General features: G+C 51.2%; 1 protein-coding gene across 2 annotated transcripts in view; it reads left to right on the top strand.

Annotated features, from left to right (window-relative positions):
- Window positions 1-23656, top strand: part of TRIM33 (tripartite motif containing 33) — a 253401-nt gene that overhangs the window by 61589 nt on the left and 168156 nt on the right. For both annotated transcript variants that reach the window (XM_075335611.1, XM_075335610.1), the window contains exons 2-3: window positions 2576-2694; window positions 8378-8525. In XM_075335611.1, the coding sequence (XP_075191726.1) occupies window positions 2576-2694; window positions 8378-8525 (267 nt within the window). The remainder of the gene's footprint in view (window positions 1-2575; window positions 2695-8377; window positions 8526-23656) is intronic.

The raw sequence follows: 23656 nt of genomic DNA, 5'->3' as shown, positions 1-23656 counted from the left end.
TTGGTCAGCAGCATACTAGAGGCAATACAGCAGAGGTGACAGGAGAAGGAGAGCTGCACAAGGTTGGTCAGCAGCATACTAGAGGCAATACAGCAGAGGTGACAGGAGGAGGAGAGCTGCACAAGGTTGGTTAGCAGCATACTAGAGGCAATACAGCAGAGGTGACAGGAGGAGGAGAGCTGCACAAGGTTGGTCAGCAGCATACTAGAGGCAATACAGCAGAGGTGACAGGAGGAGGAGAGCTGCACAAGGTTGGTCAGCACCATACTAGAGGCAATACAGCAGAGGTGACAGGAGGAGGAGAGCTGCACAAGGTTGGTCAGCACCATACTAGAGGCAATACAGCAGAGGTGACAGGAGGAGAGCTGCACAAGGTTGGTCAGCAGCATACTAGCGGCAATACAGCAGAGGTGACAGGAGGAGGAGAGCTGCACAAGGTTGGTCAGCAGCATACTAGAGGCAATACAGCAGAGGTGACAGGAGGAGGAGAGCTGCACAAGGTTGGTCAGCACCATACTAGAGGCAATACAGCAGAGGTGACAGGAGGAGAGCTGCACAAGGTTGGTCAGCAGCATACTAGCGGCAATACAGCAGAGGTGACAGGAGGAGGAGAGCTGCACAAGGTTGGTCAGCAGCATACTAGAGGCAATACAGCAGAGGTGACAGGAGGAGGAGAGCTGCACAAGGTTGGTCAGCACCATACTAGAGGCAATACAGCAGAGGTGACAGGAGAAGGAGAGCTGCACAAGGTTGGTCAGCACCATACTAGAGGCAATACAGCAGAGGTGACAGGAGGAGAGCTGCACAAGGTTGGTTAGCAGCATACTAGAGGCAATACAGCAGAGGTGACAGGAGGAGGAGAGCTGCACAAGGTTGGTCAGCAGCATACTAGAGGCAATACAGCAGAGGTGACAGGAGGAGGAGAGCTGCACAAGGTTGGTCAGCACCATACTAGAGGCAATACAGCAGAGGTGACAGGAGGAGGAGAGCTGCACAAGGTTGGTCAGCACCATACTAGAGGCAATACAGCAGAGGTGACAGGAGGAGAGCTGCACAAGGTTGGTCAGCAGCATACTAGCGGCAATACAGCAGAGGTGACAGGAGGAGGAGAGCTGCACAAGGTTGGTCAGCAGCATACTAGAGGCAATACAGCAGAGGTGACAGGAGGAGGAGAGCTGCACAAGGTTGGTCAGCACCATACTAGAGGCAATACAGCAGAGGTGACAGGAGGAGGAGAGCTTCACAAGGTTGGTCAGCATCATACTAGAGGCAATACAGCAGAGGTGACAGGAGGAGAGCTGCACAAGGTTGGTCAGCATCATACTAGCGGCAATACAGCAGAGGTGACAGGAGGAGGAGAGCTGCACAAGGTTGGTCAGCACCATACTAGAGGCAATACAGCAGAGGTGACAGGAGGAGGAGAGCTGCACAAGGTTGGTCAGCATCATACTAGCGGCAATACAGCAGAGGTGACAGGAGGAGGAGAGCTGCACAAGGTTGGTCAGCATCATACTAGAAGTCCACGCTCCCAATAAAAGCCATCTAATTACACCCACTTAGGGTTCTGTTACACGTAGGGATGTTCCAGCGATCCCGACAACGATACCACCTGGTCAGGATTGCTGGTACGTCGCTAGTGAGCTGTCAAACAGGCAGATCTAATTAACGACGCAGCAACGAAACGGTGATCCATATAACTACCTCGGTGGTCGTTGGGACCCTGTCACACAGCAGCTATTCTGGCGACTCGGACCTCGATAGAGGCGTAGTGTTTCCGCCCAGGCGTGCCTTTGCGTTGCCTTTTCCACGCCCCTCTGCTCCGATTGGTGGCCACTACTGCCGCACTGTCATTCTCAGATTGGGCAACCTTGCCATTAGAAGGCAATGCAGTAGCACTTCCTTCCTTTGTTGCACAATGCAGAATATGGTTGATTGCATATAATTGATAGCTGATCTGCACGCGCTCAGGAACAAAGGATGGAAGCGCTACTACGTTGTCTTCTTCATGGCAAGGTCCGCCCAATCATAACGCAGTGGTGACCACCAATCAGAGCTGAGAGGGCATTGAAAAGACAAAGCAAAAACACGCCCGCGTCGCTGAGTTCTGAGTCGCCAATGAGGTCGCTCGTCGTTCTTATGGCGTCAAACACAGCGATGCATGATGCCCCTCGTGACACAAGCGATCAAAAAATGAACCAGGACGTTCAGGTACGATCGGTGATATCGCAGCGGGGGCCGGTCGCTGCTATGTGTCACACGTAGCGAGGTCGCTGTTGCGTCACAAAACCTGTGACGTTTCAGCAATCTCGCTGACTACATCGCTATGTGTAACGGGGCCTTTAGACGGAACAAAAATTAACTCATTAGGAGCCAAATGCTTTGATTTCCAATATCTCTGAAAATGGAGAAATGAAATGTAAAAAGATACAGCTTTGCAGTCACTATAACATCATGTGTCCAGTGCAGCCTGAAAAATTGTGTGAAAAATCCTCTAAGGTTTACTTAAATAAAAAAAAAAGTGTGCTACAAAGCCTTCACATTTTGCGTTAACTCTTTTCTGTCTTTTTGCTTTCAGTTGGTGTGATCAGGTGTCCTGTTTGCCGCCAAGAATGCAGGCAGATCGACCTAGTGGATAATTACTTTGTGAAAGACGCATCTGAATCGCCAAGCAGCAGCGATGAAAAGTCTGAGCAGGTATGGCACCTACAGCTCCATCTGTCTTGTGTGACTTTCCAGCCGCCAGATGTAGGCCTGTCTCCGTACACTGTGCTGATCTGCCGCCATGCACGCTTTACATTCAGCTGGTGCCTATAGTAGACGATCATTCTAATAATAATGTATCCTAAGGATGGCTCAACAACATGGAATAATAGACAACGCTTTTAAAGGGAAGCTGTCCTGTAAAAAAAAAAGCTATTAACCTGCCGATATGGGGTTAATCTACAGATTAATAATGCCCCATTGAGTGAAAGCCCAAGAATGACTGGAGGAATAAAGTTAATTTCTTCCTGGCAGCAGTGGAGGCGCGGATTCAGAGGGCTATTAACCCCATATCTGCAGGTTAAGTGGTTTTGGTTTTTTCTTCTTTCTTACATGACATGTTCCCTTTAAACTCGTTGAAAATAAAAATCTCCTGCTGTGTTGCGTACACCGCTCCTATGAAGACCTTCACATCTGCTCCACTTTGTGGAGTCTGAAACCATGTCTGGTTACAGTCAGTTTTTTTTTTTTTTTTTTTTTTTTTTTTTTTTATTCTAGTGTTTGTTTTTTCCAGGTTTTTTTTTTGTCAATTTCTTTTAAAATATACAGTGGATGAGCGGGGCTATAGTGGCACCAGGGGAAAAAAAAATCCCACCCTCTCATAACCGGGTGCCCTCAATTTGGGCAAATGGTTACTTTTTTTTTTTTTGTGCAGTAATTGGTGTGTGATGACTGATTTCCAGTAACCTGATGTGGCTTATCTCCGCAGAAAAGGGGATCAGGCTGATTACTATTCTCTTCACCACGTCTCCATTCATAGACTTTATGGGGGGCAATTGAGTTCTCCATAGCAACATCTGGTGGCCACAGATTATCTTGTAACTACAAGTAGGAGAAATGCAGATAGTCTTCAGTTCAGTCTGGATTAACATGCCTGAGTGGTCTTTGATGGAATAGATTGACAAGTCTCATGTGATTAGCCAAGGAGGTCCTCTCCTTATTACTAATAAAACACCAGTGACGGGATGCGTTTTCACCTTTATGGTTGGTAGGTCTGCTCATGAGCACAGTAATTGTCCTTTCATTGTGCCAGTGATGCATGGCTGTAAAGATATTGCAGGTTGTCATACACCAGAATCATTTGGCTAGGATGACTTTTTTTTTTTTTTTATTATTAACCACAAGTTAACAGGTTTTTTTTTTTATTTTTTTTCATGCTTGTCATGAACTCTTGTAAATATACAGCGTGGGCAGGATGGAAGCTAAAAACCTATTTTCTGCAATTTGAGAATGTTAATTCTTCAGTAAATTTTTCCAGGCTTACAGAAAAGGACGTGACCTACTTTTGCATATTTGGCCTTGACGATCCTGACTATTGTCTGTGTCTTTAATGAAGTCTTTGTAATGCTAGTTTGATTTTAAAAAGTAGTATACGGTCTAAAAGGATTGTCCAGCCTATAGCCTTGTGTGTTTTTTTTTTTTTTTTTTATTTATTTAAATCAGCCTGAGGGCAGGCCGTTGACGTCTGGGCAGGCCGTTGACGTCTGGGCAGGCCGTTGACGTCTGGGCAGGCCGTTGACGTCTGGGCAGGCCGTTGACGTCTGGGCAGGCCGTTGACGTCTGGGCAGGCCGTTGACGTCTGGGCAGGCCGTTGACGTCTGGGCAGGCCGTTGACGTCTGGGCAGGCCGTTGACGTCTGGGCAGGCCGTTGACGTCTGGGCAGGCCGTTGACGTCTGGGCAGGCCGTTGACGTCTGGGCAGGCCGTTGACGTCTGGGCAGGCCGTTGACGTCTGGGCAGGCCGTTGACGTCTGGGCAGGCCGTTGACGTCTGGGCAGGCCGTTGACGTCTGGGCAGGCCGTTGACGTCTGGGCAGGCCGTTGACGTCTGGGCAGGCCGTTGACGTCTGGGCAGGCCGTTGACGTCTGGGCAGGCCGTTGACGTCTGGGCAGGCCGTTGACGTCTGGGCAGGCCGTTGACGTCTGGGCAGGCCGTTGACGTCTGGGCAGGCCGTTGACGTCTGGGCAGGCCGTTGACGTCTGGGCAGGCCGTTGACGTCTGGGCAGGCCTGACTCTTCTCTGCAGTGATGTTCTAATGCGAAAATCAGAGTACCCATAAAGGAGACACAGATGGTTTTACTGTCTATGCTTTCTCAATTACTGTATACACAGTCCTGGGTATGTAGTAATGGGAAGAGCTGACTGCTTCCTCCTTGATACACAGCGGTCATGGGATTGCGGTGTATAGTAGAGCAGCAGGAGCTGCTGGGTTTTAGGAGACCTAGACAGCCCATGTACACAGCCAGGAGCCTGCATTTCCTTGTAATGGAGGCTAATATTCCAGCCCCAGCTGCATGTTAAAGAATGTGTAAAATAAATTAAAACATTTCCACGGTCTGTCCAAATCACTATTACTAGGGCCGCCCTACACCTATAGAAAAAAAGTGTTCAATATGTTTATATATATATGTTACAGAATGGGGAACACCATTTTAATTGCCTCTTTATTGAGGAAAAGGACTTGAACGCTAGTGCCACCTAGTGGAAGCAGCAGTCCTAAAAGGGAATAATCAACCCTTTAAAGAGACTTATCATATGACTTAGGATGGAAGTCAAACCAGAATCTCAAAGTGCAGACAAGGGATTTTGTGTGTTGCCCTTAGTCTGGCAAAGCATGATATCCAATTTGGCTGTATGAGAGGCTTCTGTGGGATCTAAGGGTTAATGGTTCTCCTTATGGAGAGGTACATGCCTGAATCAGGAGGCTTGTAAGCCATGCAGTGTGCCTCTTGGAAATTAAAATGTATTTTAGTAATTCTTTGTGATCTTAAAAATAAAAAGGAAAAATGGACACCTATTTCCTTTTATTTTTCCACTGATATAAGGAACAAAAAGAGAGACTGACCGTGATGATCCCCATGTATCACGGAAAAAAAGACTCAAACACATTTTTAATATTGGAACAAGAAAACAATTCCCAGCTCTTTATACCATGTATACAACAAAACACGGAAATGTGCCTGGCCAGTGAGGGGTTAAATGGCCTGGTCTTCAACTGGGTAAACTGCTATCATTATAAAACAAAGGAATCCCCACTTATTCTTTTCCCCAGGGACCCAGTGCTGACCCTCCTGCAGCGCTCTAGTTGTTTCATAACCCTAATATGTATGCAATTAAACTAACTTTAAAATTAACTAAATTAAGAAGTTAGGTCAAAGTGCTTGTAAAGCCGTGCAACTTATTTATGTTACTTATATAGTGTCATCATATTCCACCGTGTTGGAAGAAACCTGAAAACCCGGATGAAACCGACAAAAAACAAGGGGCGTGTGTATGGGAGAACATACAAACTCCTTACAGATGTTGTCCTTGCAGGGATTTGAACCCAGAGCTACAAAGCAACTGTGTGTGTATTCTTAAATACTCTCGTTCCAGAGTGTGGAGGGACTTTTATTATATACTGGTGGTTTACAGCTCGTTGTTTAGCTTACTGGTAAGTTTCCTAGGCAAGGAGTGATTTGCTATACAGAGTTAAAGTGCAGCTCTGAAGCTATCCATTCTTTCAGTGCACTGCACACCTTCAATGCAGACCAGCGTTCAGGCGTGACCATTTAGCCGGGGCCACACAGGGCACTAGTGCGATGCTCGCATGACACTCGGCTCGCGCTGGCAGCAGAGCCGAGTGTCATGCTAGTATCCCTGCGACTGTGGTCCGACTGTGCGAGAAGACCTCAGTTGCTGGGGGCGGGCCGGCGCTGCGGAGGGGAGGGAGGGATTTATCTCCCTCTCTCCTCCATAGCCGGCTATTTCGACTCTCGCTCTGCATGCATGTGTCGCGGGCGGAGGAGGGGACGCTGCACTCTCTCACTGCTCGGGTCCGGCTGCCGCGGCCTCCGCTGCTCGGTGGCTCGAGCGATGGGCCGGATCCCGGGGACTCGAGCGGCGCTCCTCGCCCGTGAGTGAAAAGGGGGTTTGGTTTGGGGGATTTATTGTCCGTGACGCCACCCACGGTTGTGGTGATTGTGTGGACACCACCGCTACTCTGTATGGGGATCCCGGGAGCGGTGACAGGGAGCAGCAGAGTTGTTAGTTCTCCCCTCCGTGAGTAGGGGTTGGTTGTCCCAGGGCCCAGTGATGGGGTGGAGGATGAAGGATGGCAGGCCAGGTGCGGGGCCTGTTGAGGTGCAGGGTCGCGGGGGGCAGCGCTGTGCCGCACGGCACGGTGGTACTCACTCAGCCTGAGACGTTGACACAGTTCTCGGTAAAACACACGGCTGGAAGGACGGTTCCCACGGACGGCTGCTGTTGCTTTTTCCCCAGTAGTTAATGGTGACTGTCTCTTTCCCTGCACCTTGTGAAATGTTGGTAGCGATGGGTTCCCACCGGTTACCCGCTCCCCGACTTGGATATGGGCCGGAGGAGCCCCTCTTTGCCCGCAGGCGCTGGCCCTGAGAAACTGGTGCCTTGGCGGTGGCGGTGTCTCTCTCATACGGTTGGACGGTTGCCTTCAATCGGGACTTAGTTGTTTGGAGACCCGGAGGTCCCCTTCACTGACGGATTTGGCAAATTTACGGCGACTCCTAGCCTTGCCGGGATCCGAAAGGCCCCTGCCAATGGTGCTGGCTTCTCCTTGTGTACCGGTCCGGTACCGCCGGGTCACCACCTGTCCACGGTCCTCACGGCACCTCCGATAGGCCATTCCTGCAGACGGTCACCGCCGTCTGCTAACCTTGCTGTTTCTGTCCGGGGCACACACCCGGACGCTCTCAGGCTCTTTAGCTGTCACTTTACTCCTCTCACTTGCTCCTCTCACTTGCTCCTCTCACTTGCTCCTCTACCACTCAACTCTCTCTTCAACTCTCACTTCACTCTAACTGCCTGGTTTTTCCCTCCTCCAGGACTGTGAACTCCTTGGTGGGTGGAGACCAACCGCCTGGCTCCACCCCCTGGTGTGGACATCAGCCCCTGGGGAAGGCAACAAGGATTTCTGGTCTAGCTTAGGTGTACCTAACCGGGGTGTAGGGTGTGGTGATGTCAGTACCTGTGACCCCTGGCTTGCCCAGGGCGTCACACATGGTACAAGGGTGTACTGCGAGTGCAGTGCGATTTTGTTTTTTTTTTTTTTTTTATTTCCCCCCCCCCTCTTGCCCCATACACTTGAATGGGTGCGAGAGAATAGAGTCTCGCATTACAATCGCAGCATGCTGTGATTTGTTTTCTTGGTCGAGTTAGGGCTGAGAAAATAATCGCTCATGTGTGCTGTCACACAGGCTAGAATTGGTCCGAGTGGAATGCGATGTTTTATCGCACTCCACTCGCACCGATTTTCTCGCTGTGTGGCTTAGGCCATACTGTGGTACGACCCGTGCAGCGCAGCGCTCCCCATCACATATGATTTTGGGAGGCAGAGGCGTGCTGTGCTCCTGAAGAAAGATTAGAAGTGTTGTGGAAAAAAAATGTATATCACTTGAAAATAAAAGCACATGTCTAATGCCTGTCCATAATAACCCAAGCAGGAGTTAGTATAAAAATGATAAAACCCTTTCTGTTAACCATGCCTTCATCCCCACCTTGTGTTACAATCACCAATGTCTCTTATGTGAACCCAAACATGTGACCTTGTGTTGCCTTTATTCTTTATTTTCTTCCTTATGCCTTGGTTTGTTTTTTTTACCTAGGTTTGTACAAGTTGTGAGGACAATGCAAGTGCTGTTGGGCTTTGCGGGGAATGTGGAGAATGGCTTTGTAAGACTTGTATAGAAGCACATCAAAGGGTTAAATTCACTAAGGACCACATGATCACAAAGAAAGAAGATGTCTCTTCAGGTAAGAATTATCTGTTTATTGATCCCTTCATGCGTCTGCCAAATCAGTGACTGAATGCATTAAATTTCTGACCTGAATAGAAATGTAAAAATCTGAAACTTTTGAGAAATAAAAGCACAATCTATTTTCCAAAGTTTTGATGTTTTCTGCTTCGTTGTCTCATACATTTCTAGGAGGTAGTGATGGGCGGACTCGCATATACCCAGGGTCTGTGGGGCCAACCGGGTTTAAAAAAAATTGGAATTTGATGCAATTGATCCCAGATATTTGGCCGAACGCTGGTCCCTTTTATAAGTCTGTGGGGACCAGAATCTTTTTTCCTTTTAAAATGGTGGTAGAAGGGATAGCGGGATTACTTAGCAGGCACATTATACTGAGTCTCCCGCACGGCTGTAATGCTACTTCCGGCGCTGCTCATTAGCCTTCGTACATATGTACCGCTTCCCCCACCCAACGGCAGTGCCCGTTTCTCTGGTTTCAGTCAGATGCGTTCCCAACCTGTTTGACAGCTTTCAATCACAGACACTGTGCGTCTCTATTGGTGAAAAATAAAGAACAAAATTGGCTTAGGGTCCCCTCATATTATGAGGCCCAGCACCGATAAAGCAGATGGCTACAGGCTGCAGCTCCAGACGTGCGCTTATGTTGGATGTGTATCAAAATAAGTGGAACTGTATGCAGCTTTTTTTTAAATTTCATAATTTAAAAAACTCTGGCATGCAGTTAGCTCCAATTTTGGTGCCCAGCCATGATAACGCTGGGAGCTAGTATTCTCAGGCGAGGCCCTTTGTTATTGGGTTTCGCTTAGTCTAATAATAACAGCCTGCAGCCACCTAGGATTATCGCATCCATGCGACAATCCTAAAACTTTACCCGGCTCATCCCTATTGCCCTGGTGCAGGGGCAGTTGAGGTAATAAGGGATTAATAACAGTTCACAGCTGCCACTAAGCCCTAGATTAATAATGTGAGGCATTTAAGACCCACCCCCCTTTATGATCTGTAAGTGAAAAGAATTGAACACAAACACCGAAAAAATCCTTTATTTGAAATAAAATACAAAAAACTTCATCTTTTTTCACCCCTTTATTAGCCCACAAAACACCCAGGTCTGACGTAATCCACATGAGGTCCCACGATGATTCCAGTTTTGCTACATCTGAAGTGACAGTGTGCAGACTTAGAATATCACCGCCTGCTGTGAGCTTCTGGCAGAGAATGAGCTGCGTGAAGTGCGATGTCACTCAGGTTGTTTGAGGTCACAGCTGGAGGATCCTATGGTCCACCTGTCATTGCAGGTAACCTGACCTCATTAAACTGACCGACCTCACAATAAGGAGGGTGACAGTGACTGTTTAGCCACTACGTATTTTTAGGGTGCCAATCTCCGTGGCAAGGTAGGTTGAGTACCAGGGAAAAAGGGGTAAAGGTAACACCTGTCCTTTCCACTTTTTCATGATGCTTCGTCCACATATAGTGTTAGTGGATCAATACCAATAATCCACCACTTTAGGCAGATGTATCTATGTATCTTAATTAGTGTGTTCATCTTTGGGATGTTTTTTAGGTGTATTTAATATAGTCAATTTTTTAGGGTTTTTTTATTTTGAAAGTCTGCTTGTAGTTGACCACCCTAACGCTAATCTGTGATGTCACTGGTATGGTCTCTGATCACTGCTGCCTCAGGCTGTGGCTGTTACATGTACGGCAGTGTCACGCTGTGGCTGTCACAAGCTGCCTGGCTATTAAAGGGGTTGTCCTTCTATGAGAGCTCTATAGGTCCAGTCACACTAAGCAACTTACCAGCGATCCCAACAACGATAGGGATCGCTGGTAAGTTGCTAGGAGGTTGCTGGTGAGATGTCACACTGCGACGCTCCAGCGATCCCACCAGCAACCTGACCTGGCAGGGATCGCTGGAGCGTCGCTACACGAGTTGCTGGTGAGCTCACCAGCAACCAGTGACCAGCCCCCAGTGCCGCGTGGAAGATGCTGCGCTTGGTAACTAAGGTAAATATCGGGTAACCAACCCGATCTTTACCTTGGTTACCAGTGCACGGAGCTACACGTGCAGAGAACAGGGAGCAGCGCACACTGAGCGCTGGCTCCCTGCTCTCCTAGTTACAGCACACATCGGGTTAATTACCCGATGTGTGCTGCTGCAGGTAAATGTGCACAGAGCAGGGAGCAGCGCACACTGCTTAGCGCTGGCTCCCTGCTCTCCTAGCTACAGCACACATCGGGTTAATTAACCCGATGTGTCCTGCAGCTACATGTGCACAGAGCAGGAGCCGGCACTGACAGTGAGAGCGGCGGAGGCTGGTAACAAAGGTAAATATCGGGTAACCAAGGACAGGGCTTCTTGGTTACCCGATGTTTACTGTGGTTACCAGCCTCCGCAGAAGCCGGCTCCTGCTGCCTGCACATTTAGTTGTTGCTGTCTCGCTGTCACACACAGCGATCTGTGCTTCACAGCGGGTCAGCAACAACTAAAAAATGGCCCAGGACATTCAGCAACAACAAACGACCTCACAGCAGGGGCCAGGTTGTTGCTGGATGTCACACACGGCAACATCGCTAGCAACGTCACAAAAGTTGTTCGTTAGCAGCGATGTTGCTAGCGATGTTGCTTAGTGTGATGGGGCCTTATCACTCACTGTTGCATACTGTAGCTATTTCCATGTATTCCCTGGAGCCGTGAGTCATGTGACTCGTGAGCTTGAATGCAATTTACATACTTTCGGTCACATGCTCACTAGACTCCTGAATAAGAATGACTTGAGGCAAGTGCAGAAGCCGGATGAGGCTAGTCAGCACATAATCACATGTATGCAAATTGCGTTGAAGCTGTCAAATGACTGCACACTGTCACACAGAGCAACTGCAGACTTTTCTTCTGAGATCTGACAGCCCCTATTTTTTGCTATGCTTTTAACCTTTTAATTAGTCCTTTAGTGTCCTTTGTACCCTAAGCAAATTTATTTTTGTTATATTTCCGCAAGTATAAAAAGTAGGTAAGTGTCCATTTCGGTACCTTCCTAGCTCGTGTTCCTGCGGTGAAACATGGTTGGGGGAAATTTTAATCCCATCAAAAAAAAGCAACTACCCCACCTTCCCTGGACAATTATACTTACTGGAGCCCCTGGACATCTGCATCGCTCCCAGGTCCTATATATAAAACATTTACAGTACAGACCAAAAGTTTGGACACACCTTCTTATTCAAAGAGTTCTCTTTATTTTCAGGACTCTGAAAGTTGTAGATTCACATTGAAGGCATCAAAACTATGAATTAAAAAATGTGGAATGAAATACTTAAGTGTGAAACAACTGAAAATATGTCTTATATTCTAGGTTCTTCAAAGTAGCCACCTTTTGCTTTGATTACTACTTTGCACACTCTTGGCATTCTCTTGATGAGCTTCAAGAGGTAGTCACCGGAAATGGTCTTCCAACAGTCTTGAAGGAGTTCCCAGAGATGCTTAGCACTTGTTGGCCCTTTTGCCTTCACTCTGCAGTCTAGCTCACCCCAAACCATCTCGATTGGGTTCAGGTATGGTGACTGTGGAGACCTGGTCATCTCGTGTAGCACCTCATCACTCTCCTTAGTCAAATAGCCCTTACACAGCCTGGAGGTGTGTTTCTGGTCATTGTCCTTTTGAAAAATAAATGATGGTCCAACTAAACGCAAACCGGATGGAATAGCACGCCGCTGCAAGATGCTGTGGTAGGCATGCTGATTCTGTATGCCTTCAATTTTGAATAAATCCCCAACAGTGTCACCAGCAAAGCGCTCCCACACCATCACACCTCCTCCTCCATGCTTCACGGTGGGAACCAGCCATGTAGAGTCCATCCGTTCACCTTTTCTACAGACACGGTGGTTGGATCCAAAGATCTCAAATTTGGACTCATCAGACCAAAGCACAGATTTCCACTGGTCTAATGTCTATTCCTCGTGTCCATTAGCCCAAACAAGTCTCTTTTGCTTGTTGTCTGTCCTTAGCAGTGGTTTCCTAGCAGCTATTTTACCATGAAGGCCTGCTGCACAAAGTCTCCTCTTAACAGTTGTTCTAGAGATGAGGTGTGTCCAAACGTTTGGTCTGTACTGTGTATATATATATATATATATATATATATATATATATATATATATATATATATATATATATATATATATATATATATATATATATATATATATATATATATATACAGGGAAACTTGGGACACCGTGCAGTGGAACGTATAGAGGACCTGCTATGGAACACATCTGATGCGTTCCACCACAGGTCCTTGCAACCCACTGCACTGCTTCCCAGGTTTCCTTGCCGGCCAGTAGCAATCTGTATTGCCTAATGGGATGCAGATGCGCGATGCGATCGAACGTGAGTGTGTGGTCCACCACAGGTCCTCCCGTTCAGCGTCCAGTGAGTATGATTGCGGGGTCTTGTGGTGTTTTTTTTTTTTTTTTTTTTTATTATATAGCTTTATGGACATTTCATTATTGAACCACGACTAGGGCTTATTTTTGGAGTAGTTCGGATGGAAGCTCCGACGGGACCACTGAACGGAAGGTAAAACGAATTGTGAAAGTGGCCTTACCCTTACGCCAAAAATTCTTGCTAGGACATATTTTTGGAGTAGATCTTATTTTCAGGAAAACATGGTACTTCGGGTTATATATCTACAAGGGAATCTCAATAAATTAGAATATCAAAAAGTTCATCTATTTCAGTTATTCAATATAAAAAGGGAAATATATTAGTCATTACAGAGTGATCTATGTCAAGGTTTTATTTCTGGTAATGTTGTTGATTATGGCTTACAGCCAATGAAAACCTAAAGTCATTACTCAGAAAATTAGAATAATTACCACAAAACACCTACAAAGGCTTCCTATGCGTTTTAAAATGGTCTTAGTCTTGTTCAGTAGGCTACACAATCATGGCAAAGACTGCTGACTTGACATTGATGTCCAGAAGGCTGTCTTTGACACACTCCATAAGGAGGGTAAGCCACAAAATGTCATTGGTACAGAAGCTGGTTGTTCAGAGTGCTGTATCCAAGCTTAATGGAAAGTTGAGTGGAAGGCAAAGGTGTGGTAGAAAAAGGTGCACAAGCAACTTGGATAACTACAGCCTTGATAAGATTAAGAAAAGGGTCATTCAAAAATTGGGGTATTCCCAAGGAGTGGACTGCTGCTGGAGTCAGTGCTTCAAGAGCCACCACACACAGATGTATCCAGGACATGGGCTACAACTGTCGCATTCCTTGTGTCAAGCCACTCATGACCAATAGACAATGCTAGATCATCTTATGCCAAGGAAAAAAAGAACTGGACTGTTGCATCAGCAGGATTTGGCACCTGTCCACACTGCCAAAAGTACCAATACCTGGTTTAATAACCATAGTATCACTGTACTTGATGGACCAGCAAACACGCCAGACCTAAACCCATAAAAAAATCTATGGGGTTTTGTAATAAGGAATATGAGACACCAGACCTAACAATGCAGACAAACTGAAGGCTGCTATCAAAGAAACCTGGTCTTCCATAACCCCCTCGCAGGGCTGATCGCCTCCATGCCATGCTGCATTGATGCAATAATTCATGCAAAAGGAGCCCCGACCAAGTATTGAGTGCATTTACTGTACAGACTTTTCAGTAGGCCAACATTTCTGAGTTTTTAATATCATTTTTACAGTTGATAAAATACTAGAAATAGGCATGTGCTATCGCATCGGGAGTTCGGTGGAATAACCATCTGTCTGCTTATTGGTGCTGACAGGAGCAGGTGAGTGGGGCTGGTGGCATAGAGATCTGGTGAGGGGGTCTGTGGGCATACAGATCTGCTGGGGGGGGCTGGAGGCATACTGATCTAGGGGGGGGCATACTGATCTGGTGGGGGGGGCTGGAGGCATACTGATCTGGTGGGGGAGGCTGGAGGCATACTGATCTGGTGAGGGGGGGGCGCTGGAGGCATACTGATCTGGTGTGGGGGGGGGGCTGGAGGCATACTGATCTGGTGGGGGGGGGCTGGAGGCATACTGACCTGGTGTGGGGGGGGGGGGCTGGAGGCATACTGACCTGGTGTGGGGGGGGGGGGGGGGGGGCTGGAGGCATACTGATCTGGTGTGGGGGGGGGGGGGGGGGCTGGAGGCATACTGATCTGGTGTGGGGGGGGGGCTGGAGGCATACTGATCTGGTGGGGGGGGGGCTGGGGGCATACTGATCTGGTGGGGGGGGGGGGGCTGGGGGCATATTGATCTGGTGTGGGGCTGGAGGCATACTGACCTGGTGTGGGGGGGGGGGGGCTGGAGGCATACTGATCTGGTGTGGGGGGGGGGGGGCTGGGGGCATACTGATCTGGTGGGGGGGGGGGGGGCTGGGGGCATATTGATCTGGTGTGGGGCTGGAGGCATACTGACCTGGTGTGGGGGGGGGGGCTGGAGGCATACTGATCTGGTGGGGGGGGCTGGAGGCATACCGATCTGGTGGGGGGGGGGGCTGGAGGCATACTGATCTGGTGGGGGGGGGGGGGCTGGAGGCATACTGATCTGGGGGGGGGGGGCTGGAGGCATACCGATCTGGTGGGGGGGGGCTGGAGGCATACCGATCTGGTGGGGGGGGGGCTGGAGGCATACCGATCTGGTGGGGGGGGGGCTGGGGGCATACTGATCTGGTGGGGGGGGGGGCTGGGGGGCATACTGATCTGGTGTGGGGGGGCTGGAGGCATACTGATCTGGTGTGTGGCTGGAGGCATACTGATCTGGTGTGGGGCTGGAGGCATACTGATCTGGTGTGGGGGGGGGGCTGGAGGCATACTGATCTGTTGTGGGGGGGGCTGGAGGCATACTGATCTGGTGGGGGGGCTGGAGGCATACTGATCTGGTGTGGGGGGGGGGGCTGGAGGCATACTGATCTGGTGTGGGACTGGAGGCATACTGATCTGGTGTGGGGGGGGGCTGGAGGCATACTGATCTGGTGGGGGGGGGGGTTTGGGGGGCTGGAGGCATACTGATCTGGTGGGGGGGGGGCTGGAGGCATACTGGTGGGGGGGGCTGGAGGCATACTGATCTGGTGGGGGGGGGGGGGGGCTGGAGGCATACTGATCTGGTGGGGGGGGGCTGGAGGCATACTGATCTGGTGGGGGGGGGGCTGGAGGCATACTGATCTGGTGGGGGGGGGCTGGAGGCATACTGATCTGGTGTGTGGCTGGAGGCATACTGATCTGGTGTGGGGCTGGAGGCATACTGATCTGGTGTGGGGGGGGGGGGGCTGGAGGCATACTGATCTGTTGTGGGGGGGGGCTGGAGGCATACTGATCTGTGGGGGGGGGGCTGGAGGCATACTGATCTGGTGTGGGGGGGGGGGGGCTGGAGGCATACTGGTGGGGGGGGCTGGAGGCATACTGATCTGGTGTGGGACTGGAGGCATACTGATCTGGTGTGGGGGGGGGGGCTGGAGGCATACTGATCTGGTGGGGGGGGGTTTGGGGGGCTGGAGGCATACTGATCTGGTGTGGGGGGGGGGGGGGCTGGAGGCATACTGGTGGGGGGGGCTGGAGGCATACTGATCTGGTGGGGGGGGGGCTGGAGGCATACTGATCTGGTGGGGGGGGGCTGGAGGCATACTGATCTGGTGGGGGGGGGGGCTGGAGGCATACTGATCTGGTGGGGGGGGGGGCTGGAGGCATACTGATCTGGTGGGGGGGGGCTGGAGGCATACTGATCTGGTGTGGGACTGGAGGCATACTGATCTGGTGTGGGGGGGGGCTGGAGGCATACTGATCTGGTGGGGGGGGGTTTGGGGGGGCTGGAGGCATACTGATCTGGTGTGGGGGGGGGGGGCTGGAGGCATACTGGTGGGGGGGGCTGGAGGCATACTGATGTGGGGGGGGGGGGCTGGAGGCATACTGATCTGGTGTGTGGCTGGAGGCATACTGATCTGGTGTGGGGCTGGAGGCATACTGATCTGGTGTGGGGGGGGGGGGGCTGGAGGCATACTGATCTGTTGTGGGGGGGGGCTGGAGGCATACTGATCTGGTGGGGGGGGGCTGGAGGCATACTGATCTGGTGTGGGGGGGGGGGCTGGAGGCATACTGATCTGGTGTGGGACTGGAGGCATACTGATCTGGTGTGGGGGGGGGGGGCTGGAGGCATACTGATCTGGTGGGGGGGGGTTTGGGGGGCTGGAGGCATACTGATCTGGTGTGGGGGGGGGGGGGGCTGGAGGCATACTGGTGGGGGGGGCTGGAGGCATACTGGTGGGGGGGGCTGGAGGCATACTGATCTGGTGTGGGGCTGGAGGCATACTGATCTGGTGGGGGGGGGCTGGAGGCATACTGATCTGGTGGGGGGGGGCTGGAGGCATACTGATCTGGTGGGGGGGGGCTGGAGGCATACTGATCTGGTGGGGGGGGGGCATACTGATCTGGTGGGGGGGGGGCATACTGATCTGGTGGGGGGGGGCTGGAGGCATACTGATCTGGTGGGGGGGGGGGCTGGAGGCATACTGATCTGGTGGGGGGGGGGGCTGGAGGCATACTGATCTGGTGGGGGGGGGGGGCTGGAGGCATACTGATCTGGTGGGGGGGGGCTGGAGGCATACTGATCTGGTGGGGGGGGCTGGAGGCATACTGATCTGGTGTGGGGGGGGATGGAGGCATACTGATCTGGGGGGGGGGGGGGGGCTGGAGGCATACTGATCTGGTGTGGACGGGGGCTGGAGGCATACTGATCTGGTGGGGGGGGGGGGGCTGGAGGCATACTGATCTGGTGGGGGGGGGGCTGGAGGCATACTGATCTGGTGTGGGGGGGGGCTGGAGGCATACTGGTGGGGGGGGGGGCTGGAGGCATACTGATCTGGTGTGGGGCTGGAGGCATACTGATCTGGTGTGGGGGGGGCTGGAGGCATACTGATCTGGTGTGGGGGGGGCTGGAGGCATACTGGTGGGGGGGGGCTGGAGGCATACTGGTGGGGGGGGGGGCTGGAGGCAATACTGATCTGGTGTAGGGCTGGAGGCATACTGATCTGGTGGGGGGGGGGGCTGGAGGCATACTGATCTGGTGGGGGGGGGGGCTGGAGGCATACTGATCTGGTGGGGGGGGCTGGAGGCATACTGATCTGGTGGGGGGGGGCTGGAGGCATACTGATCTGGTGGGGGGGGGGGGATGGAGGCATACTGATCTGGTGGGGGGGGGGCTGGAGGCATACTGATCTGGTGGGGGGGGGCTGGAGGCATACTGATCTGGTGGGGGGGGCTGGAGGCATACTGATCTGGTGTGGGGGGGGATGGAGGCATACTGATCTGGGGGGGGGGGGGCTGGAGGCATACTGATCTGGTGTGGACGGGGGCTGGAGGCATACTGATCTGGTGGGGGGGGGGGCTGGAGGCCATACTGATCTGGGTGGGGGGGGGGCTGGAGGCATACTGGTGGGGAGGGGGGCTGGAGGCATACTGATCTGGTGTGGGGGGGGGCTGGAGGCATACTGATCTGGTGTGGGGCTGGAGGCATACTGATCTGGTGTGGGGGGGGCTGGAGGCATACTGATCTGGTGTGGGGGGGGCTGGAGGCATACTGGTGGGGGGGGGCTGGAGGCATACTGGTGGGGGGGGGCTGGAGGCATACTGATCTGGTGTAGGGCTGGAGGCATACTGATCTGGTGGGGGGGGGGGGGGGGCTGGAGGCATACTGATCCGGGGGGGGGGTGGGGCTGGAGGCATACTGATCTGGTGTGGGGGGGGGGGCTGGATGCATACTGATCTGGTGGGGGGGGGGGGGGGGCTGGAGGCATACTGATCTGGTGGGGGGGGGGGCTGGAGGCATACTGATCTGGTGGGGGGGGGGGCTGGAGGCATACTGATCTGGTGGGGGGGGGGCTGGAGGCATACTGATCTGGTGGGGGGGGGGGGCTGGAGGCATACTGATCTGGTGGGGGTGGGGGGCTAGAGGCATACTGGTGGGGGGGGGGGGCTAGAGGCATACTGATCTGGGGGGGGGGGGGCTAGAGGCATCCTGATCTGGGGGGGGGGGGGCTAGAGGCATCCTGATCTGGGGGGGGGGGGGCTAGAGGCATCCTGATCTGGGGGGGGGGGGGCTAGAGGCATCCTGATCTGGGGGGGGGGGGGGGGCTAGAGGCATCCTGATCTGGGGGGGGGGGGGCTAGAGGCATACTGATCTGGTGGGGGGGCTAGAGGCATACTGATCTGGTGGGGGGGGCTAGAGGCATACTGATCTGGTGGGGTGGGCTAGAGGCATACTGATCTGGTGGGGGGGGGCTAGAGGCATACTGATCTGGTGGGGGGGGGCTAGAGGCATACTGATCTGGTGGGGTGCTAGAGGTATAAAGATCTGGTGGGGGCGCTGGGGGTATGCAGATCTGGTGGGGTGGGGACTGATGTCCTCTGCAGTAATGAGCACATTGTGTTCCTGCTGGTTCCTTCTGTCCCCTTTTATGCAGTGTCTCACCTGTCCTCTGTGCCCACGGAGCCTCCAGCTGCAGCACCCAGACTCCTCCATGATAGCGTCCGGTGTAGGAAGCGGGCCGCTGCAGGTTGATGTCATGGCTTTACTGCAGTTTAATGCTTTACGGCGCCACAAAGCATTCAACTGCAGTAGAGGGCTGACAGCAGAGAAGCGGTGGCGGCTCCGGACAGGTGAGTATACAGCAGTGTCTGTGTCCAGTGTATACATGCATGTGTGCTCTGTGTGTACGTGTTCGGTGTCTACTATGTGTGTTTGTGTGTGTATGGCTGCGTGCGTGCAGTGAGGACCCGGAAGCCGGAGCATTGTTCGAACTGCGGCTGCGCAACGGACAATGCTGCGGTGCATAACTGAAAAGGGAGAACAGACAAAACTGATGATTATGTAAGTAGATTCTAATTTTCTGAGATAATGACTTTTTGGGTTTTCATTGGCTTTTCATTGGCTGTAAAGGTACCGTCACACTAAGTGACGCTCCAGCGATCCCACCAGCAACCTGACCTGGCAGGGATCACTGGAGCGTCACTACACGGGTTGCTGGTGACCTGTCAAACAGGCAGATCTCACCAGCAACCAGTGACCAGCCCCCAGCCAGCAGCGACGCGATATTTACCTTGGTTACCAGCGCACACCGCTAGCGCTGGCTCCCTGCACTCCTAGCCAGAGTACACATCGGGTTATTTACCCGATATGTAGTCCGGCTATGTGTGCAGGGAGCAGGGAGCCGGCACTGACAGCGTGAGAGCGGCGGATGCTGGTAACGAAGGTAAATATCGGGTAACCAAGGAAAGGGCTTCTTGGTTTACCCGTTATTTACATTGGTTACCAGCGTCCGCAGAAGCCGGCTCCCTGCACATTTAGTTGTTGCTGTCTCGCTGTCACACACAGCGATCTGTGCTTCACAGCGGGACAGCAACAACTAAAAAATGGTCCAGGACATTCAGCAACAACCAACGACCTCACAGCAGGGGCCAGGTTGTTGCTGGATGTCACACACAGCAACATCACTAGCAACATCGCTGCTACATCACAAAAGTCGTGCCTCAGCAGCGATGTTGCTAGCGATGTTGCTTAGTGTGACGTGGCCTTAAGCCATAATCAACAGTAACAGAAATAAACACGTGAAATAGATAACTCTGTTAGTAATAACTATATAATGTTTCCCTTTTTGTATTGAATTACTGAAATTACCGTATTTTTCGGACTATAAGACGCACCCTGGTTTTAGCAGGAAATAGGAAAATAAAACTTTAAGCAAAAAAATGTGGTCATGACACACTGTTATGGGGCGAGGATTTGCTGCTGACACTGTTATGGGGTAATGTCCCCAAATTCTCTACTAAGGTACCCCATCCTGGTAATGATACTCCTGCCTTGTATATGATCCTGCTATAAACCCCCATCCTGCTCATATACCCCCATCCTGCTTATATACCAGCATCCTGCTCATATTCCCCCATCCTGTTCATATTCCTCCATCCTGTTCATATTCTCCCATCCTGCTCATATACTCCCATCCTGTTCATATACTCCCATCCTGTTCATATACCCCCATCCTGTTCATATACCCCCATCCTGTTCATATACTTCCATCCTGTTCATATACCCCCCATCCCTCCTGCTCATATACTCCCATCCTGCTGTATGCCCCCATCGTGCTCATATACCATCCTGCTATATGGCCTGTATCCTATAGCACAGAGAAAAAAAAACAAACGTTTATACTCACCTTTTCCTCACTCCCTGCAGCCGATCATCTTCCTCTCTGCACCACTGACCTGTGTGTGTGTATGTGTGGTGTGTGTGTAGCCGTTCCCCTGCAGCACGCGATGTCTTCCTGTCTGTGCCGATCAGCTGACCGGCACAGACAGGAAGACATCGTGTGCTGCAGGGGGACGGCTCCACACACGGGGACAGGTGAGTACACTGATTCACTGCACCCCGCGCTGATAATGATGTGCGGGGGGCAGTGAATACAGCTGCACATGATCACTCCAGGCTGTAATTGCAAGGGGTGATCACGGCTGGCTCTTTACTATGCGCTCGTCCTCCCGCCCACCTGTCAGCGCCGGCTTCTGCGCTGAGAAAATGGGCGGGAGGATGGGCGTGCATATGTAATGAGCGGGTCCACGTGGTCACAGCAGGCTGCTACAGTCTGCTCGTGCCCCCGATGATCCACTCCACCGCAGCACCTCATTCCCCGCAGCCACAGTCAGACCTTAAGACGCACCCCCCCACTTTCCCCCAACATTTGGGGGAAAAAAAGTGCGTCTTATGGTCTGAAAAATACGGTAATTAACTTTTTGATATCCTAATTTGGGATGCACTTGTATCTATGTGGTCATGGTTGTGGGAGGCCATTTACACTAGAACATGTAACTTCTGCTTCATTCTCAATCTGCAAGAATTGTGTTGTTACAGATAATTGTAATTGCAAATAAATGAGTAGATTAGTCCTGAAGTCTATTATTGACACATTGCTGGTTTGCTAATGTATTCCAGTCAACCATGGAAACAATGCAATTCACGTGTGCAGTTTTTTTCATTAGGCAATTAGTGAAAACACTTTGAAACTATGGTGTTTACCTGATATATATCCAAAACCTTTAGAAAACATAAGGTTTTGCTGCCCTAATCCCCCCCCCCCCCCTTCCCCGCACAAGTTTCGACAAAAAAATAAAAAATTGCCTTCAGTCTAATGATCGGCCTCCAATATCCGTGCCCTGTAACCTGCCATCCATGATATGGGCTGTTCCTCTTTATCAGCTTTTTGCCAGCAATATAGGTGCTATAACTTCCTTGCCTTCCCGCCCCAGCTTACAAATTTTCACCTGCCTCGCCTTCCACAAACCCAAGCATAAGGCCCTGTGCGCACTAGAAAGGATTTTTCTAAAATTTCTTGAGTCTGAAAGATTAGCGCACTTGCGTTCAAAAAACGCACCAATAACGCATGCGTTTTTGATGCGTTTTTTTTTCCACAGGTTGGTCTGTTTTGTGTTTTTTTTTTTTTACAATTATTTATGGCAAAAAGCGCAGGTACCTGCAGAAAAGAAGTGACATGCTCATTCTTTTTTCTCAAGAATTTCTGCAGAAAGAATGTTCTTGAGAAAAAAACGCAATGTGCGCACAGCTATTATTTTTTTTATTTTTTTTTTTTTCCAAAGGTTTTGCTGGGGAATGTCTGCAGAAAGGTTACAACCATTTCTCAAATTTCTGCAGCAAAAACGCGGGTAAAAACGCAGTGTGCGCACAGGGCCTAAGCAGCAGAGATCCACTACTGATTAAATTTTGACAGGGGAGGAGCTAGATGCAGAGCTCCACCCCTCCTCCCATCATAGATGGCAGCTGTTACTGAGGAGATTCTATCTGAGAAATGGGAAAGTCTTCACTGAATACAGATCTTATTTAAGGCTGGGTTCACACATAGTGACAGCGACATCAACGTCGCTGTTACGTCACCATTTTCTGTGACGCAACAGTGACCTTGTAAGTCACTGTTATGATCGCTGCTTAGCTGTCAAACATAGCAGACGCAGCAGCGATCATAACTACACACGTCGCTGTGCTACATGTGCAGGGAGCCGCGCACACTGCTTAGCGCTGGCTCCCCTGCACTCCTAGCTACAGTACACATCGGGTTAATTACCCGACGTGTACTTTAGCTACATGTGCAGGGAGCCGGCACTGGCAGCGAGAGAGCGGCGGACGCTGGTAACTAAGGTAAATATCGGGTAAGCAGGGAAAGGTCTTCCATTGGTTACCCGATGTTTACCCTGGTTACAGCTTACCGCAGCTGCAAGATGCCGGCTCCTGCTCCCTGGTCGCTTCATTTCGTCGCTCTCTCGCTGTCACACACAGCGATGTGTGCGTCACAGCGGGAGAGCGACGACCAAAAAATGAAGCTGGAAATTCAGCAACGAGCGGCGACCTCACAGCAGGGGGCCAGGTCGTTGCTGGATGTCACACACAGCGACAGCGACAGGACATCGCTGCAACGTCACAGAAAATGGTGACGTAGCAGCGACGTCGTTGTCGTTGTCGTCGCTGTGTGTGACACCACCTTTAGAAATTGAGAATTTGATAATGACTGATTGTGAGGCAAATCCCGGGATATGAAGATGAATTATGACTCCAGTCATAATCCCTCATCACTCCCTGGCAGTGCCCCCCTCCCTTCTTGTTCTCAGTGTTCCACTTACACCTCCATGGCCATGTACTGTGATATGGAAATGAGGTGGTGTGGGAACAATGGACACAGGATGACTCCCTGCCGTCACCCTGTAACAAGAGTTGTATCTCATTAGCAAGGCTATGGAAATAGCCAGACAGAACGACTCCAGTAAAAAATGGTTCATATCTCGCAAGCCATATTTCCGATATAAATATGGCAACCATAAAAATGGTGTCTCCGCATGCGGACGATGCCGGCACACCCTTTTTATGGAGCAGGACATTGGAAATGCCCCAGGCGTGATATCAGCCAATGGGGAACTGGCAGACAGGTCATGAGTCCCCTCGTTCTGTGGCTAAATTCATAGCTGTCACAATGAGAGCGTTGGCGTCCGCCTACGACGCTCCCAGGCAAAGTTATGGCCCATATTCCATGTTGGGATATTGTCCATAACTCAAGCCAGGGGTGGAG

The sequence above is a fragment of the Anomaloglossus baeobatrachus genome, chromosome 2, assembly GCF_048569485.1.
Source record: "Anomaloglossus baeobatrachus isolate aAnoBae1 chromosome 2, aAnoBae1.hap1, whole genome shotgun sequence".
In the NCBI taxonomy this organism is placed as follows: Eukaryota; Metazoa; Chordata; class Amphibia; order Anura; family Aromobatidae; genus Anomaloglossus; species Anomaloglossus baeobatrachus.
Note: the sequence above shows the minus strand (reverse complement) of the source record. Positions and strands in the feature narration are given on the sequence as shown.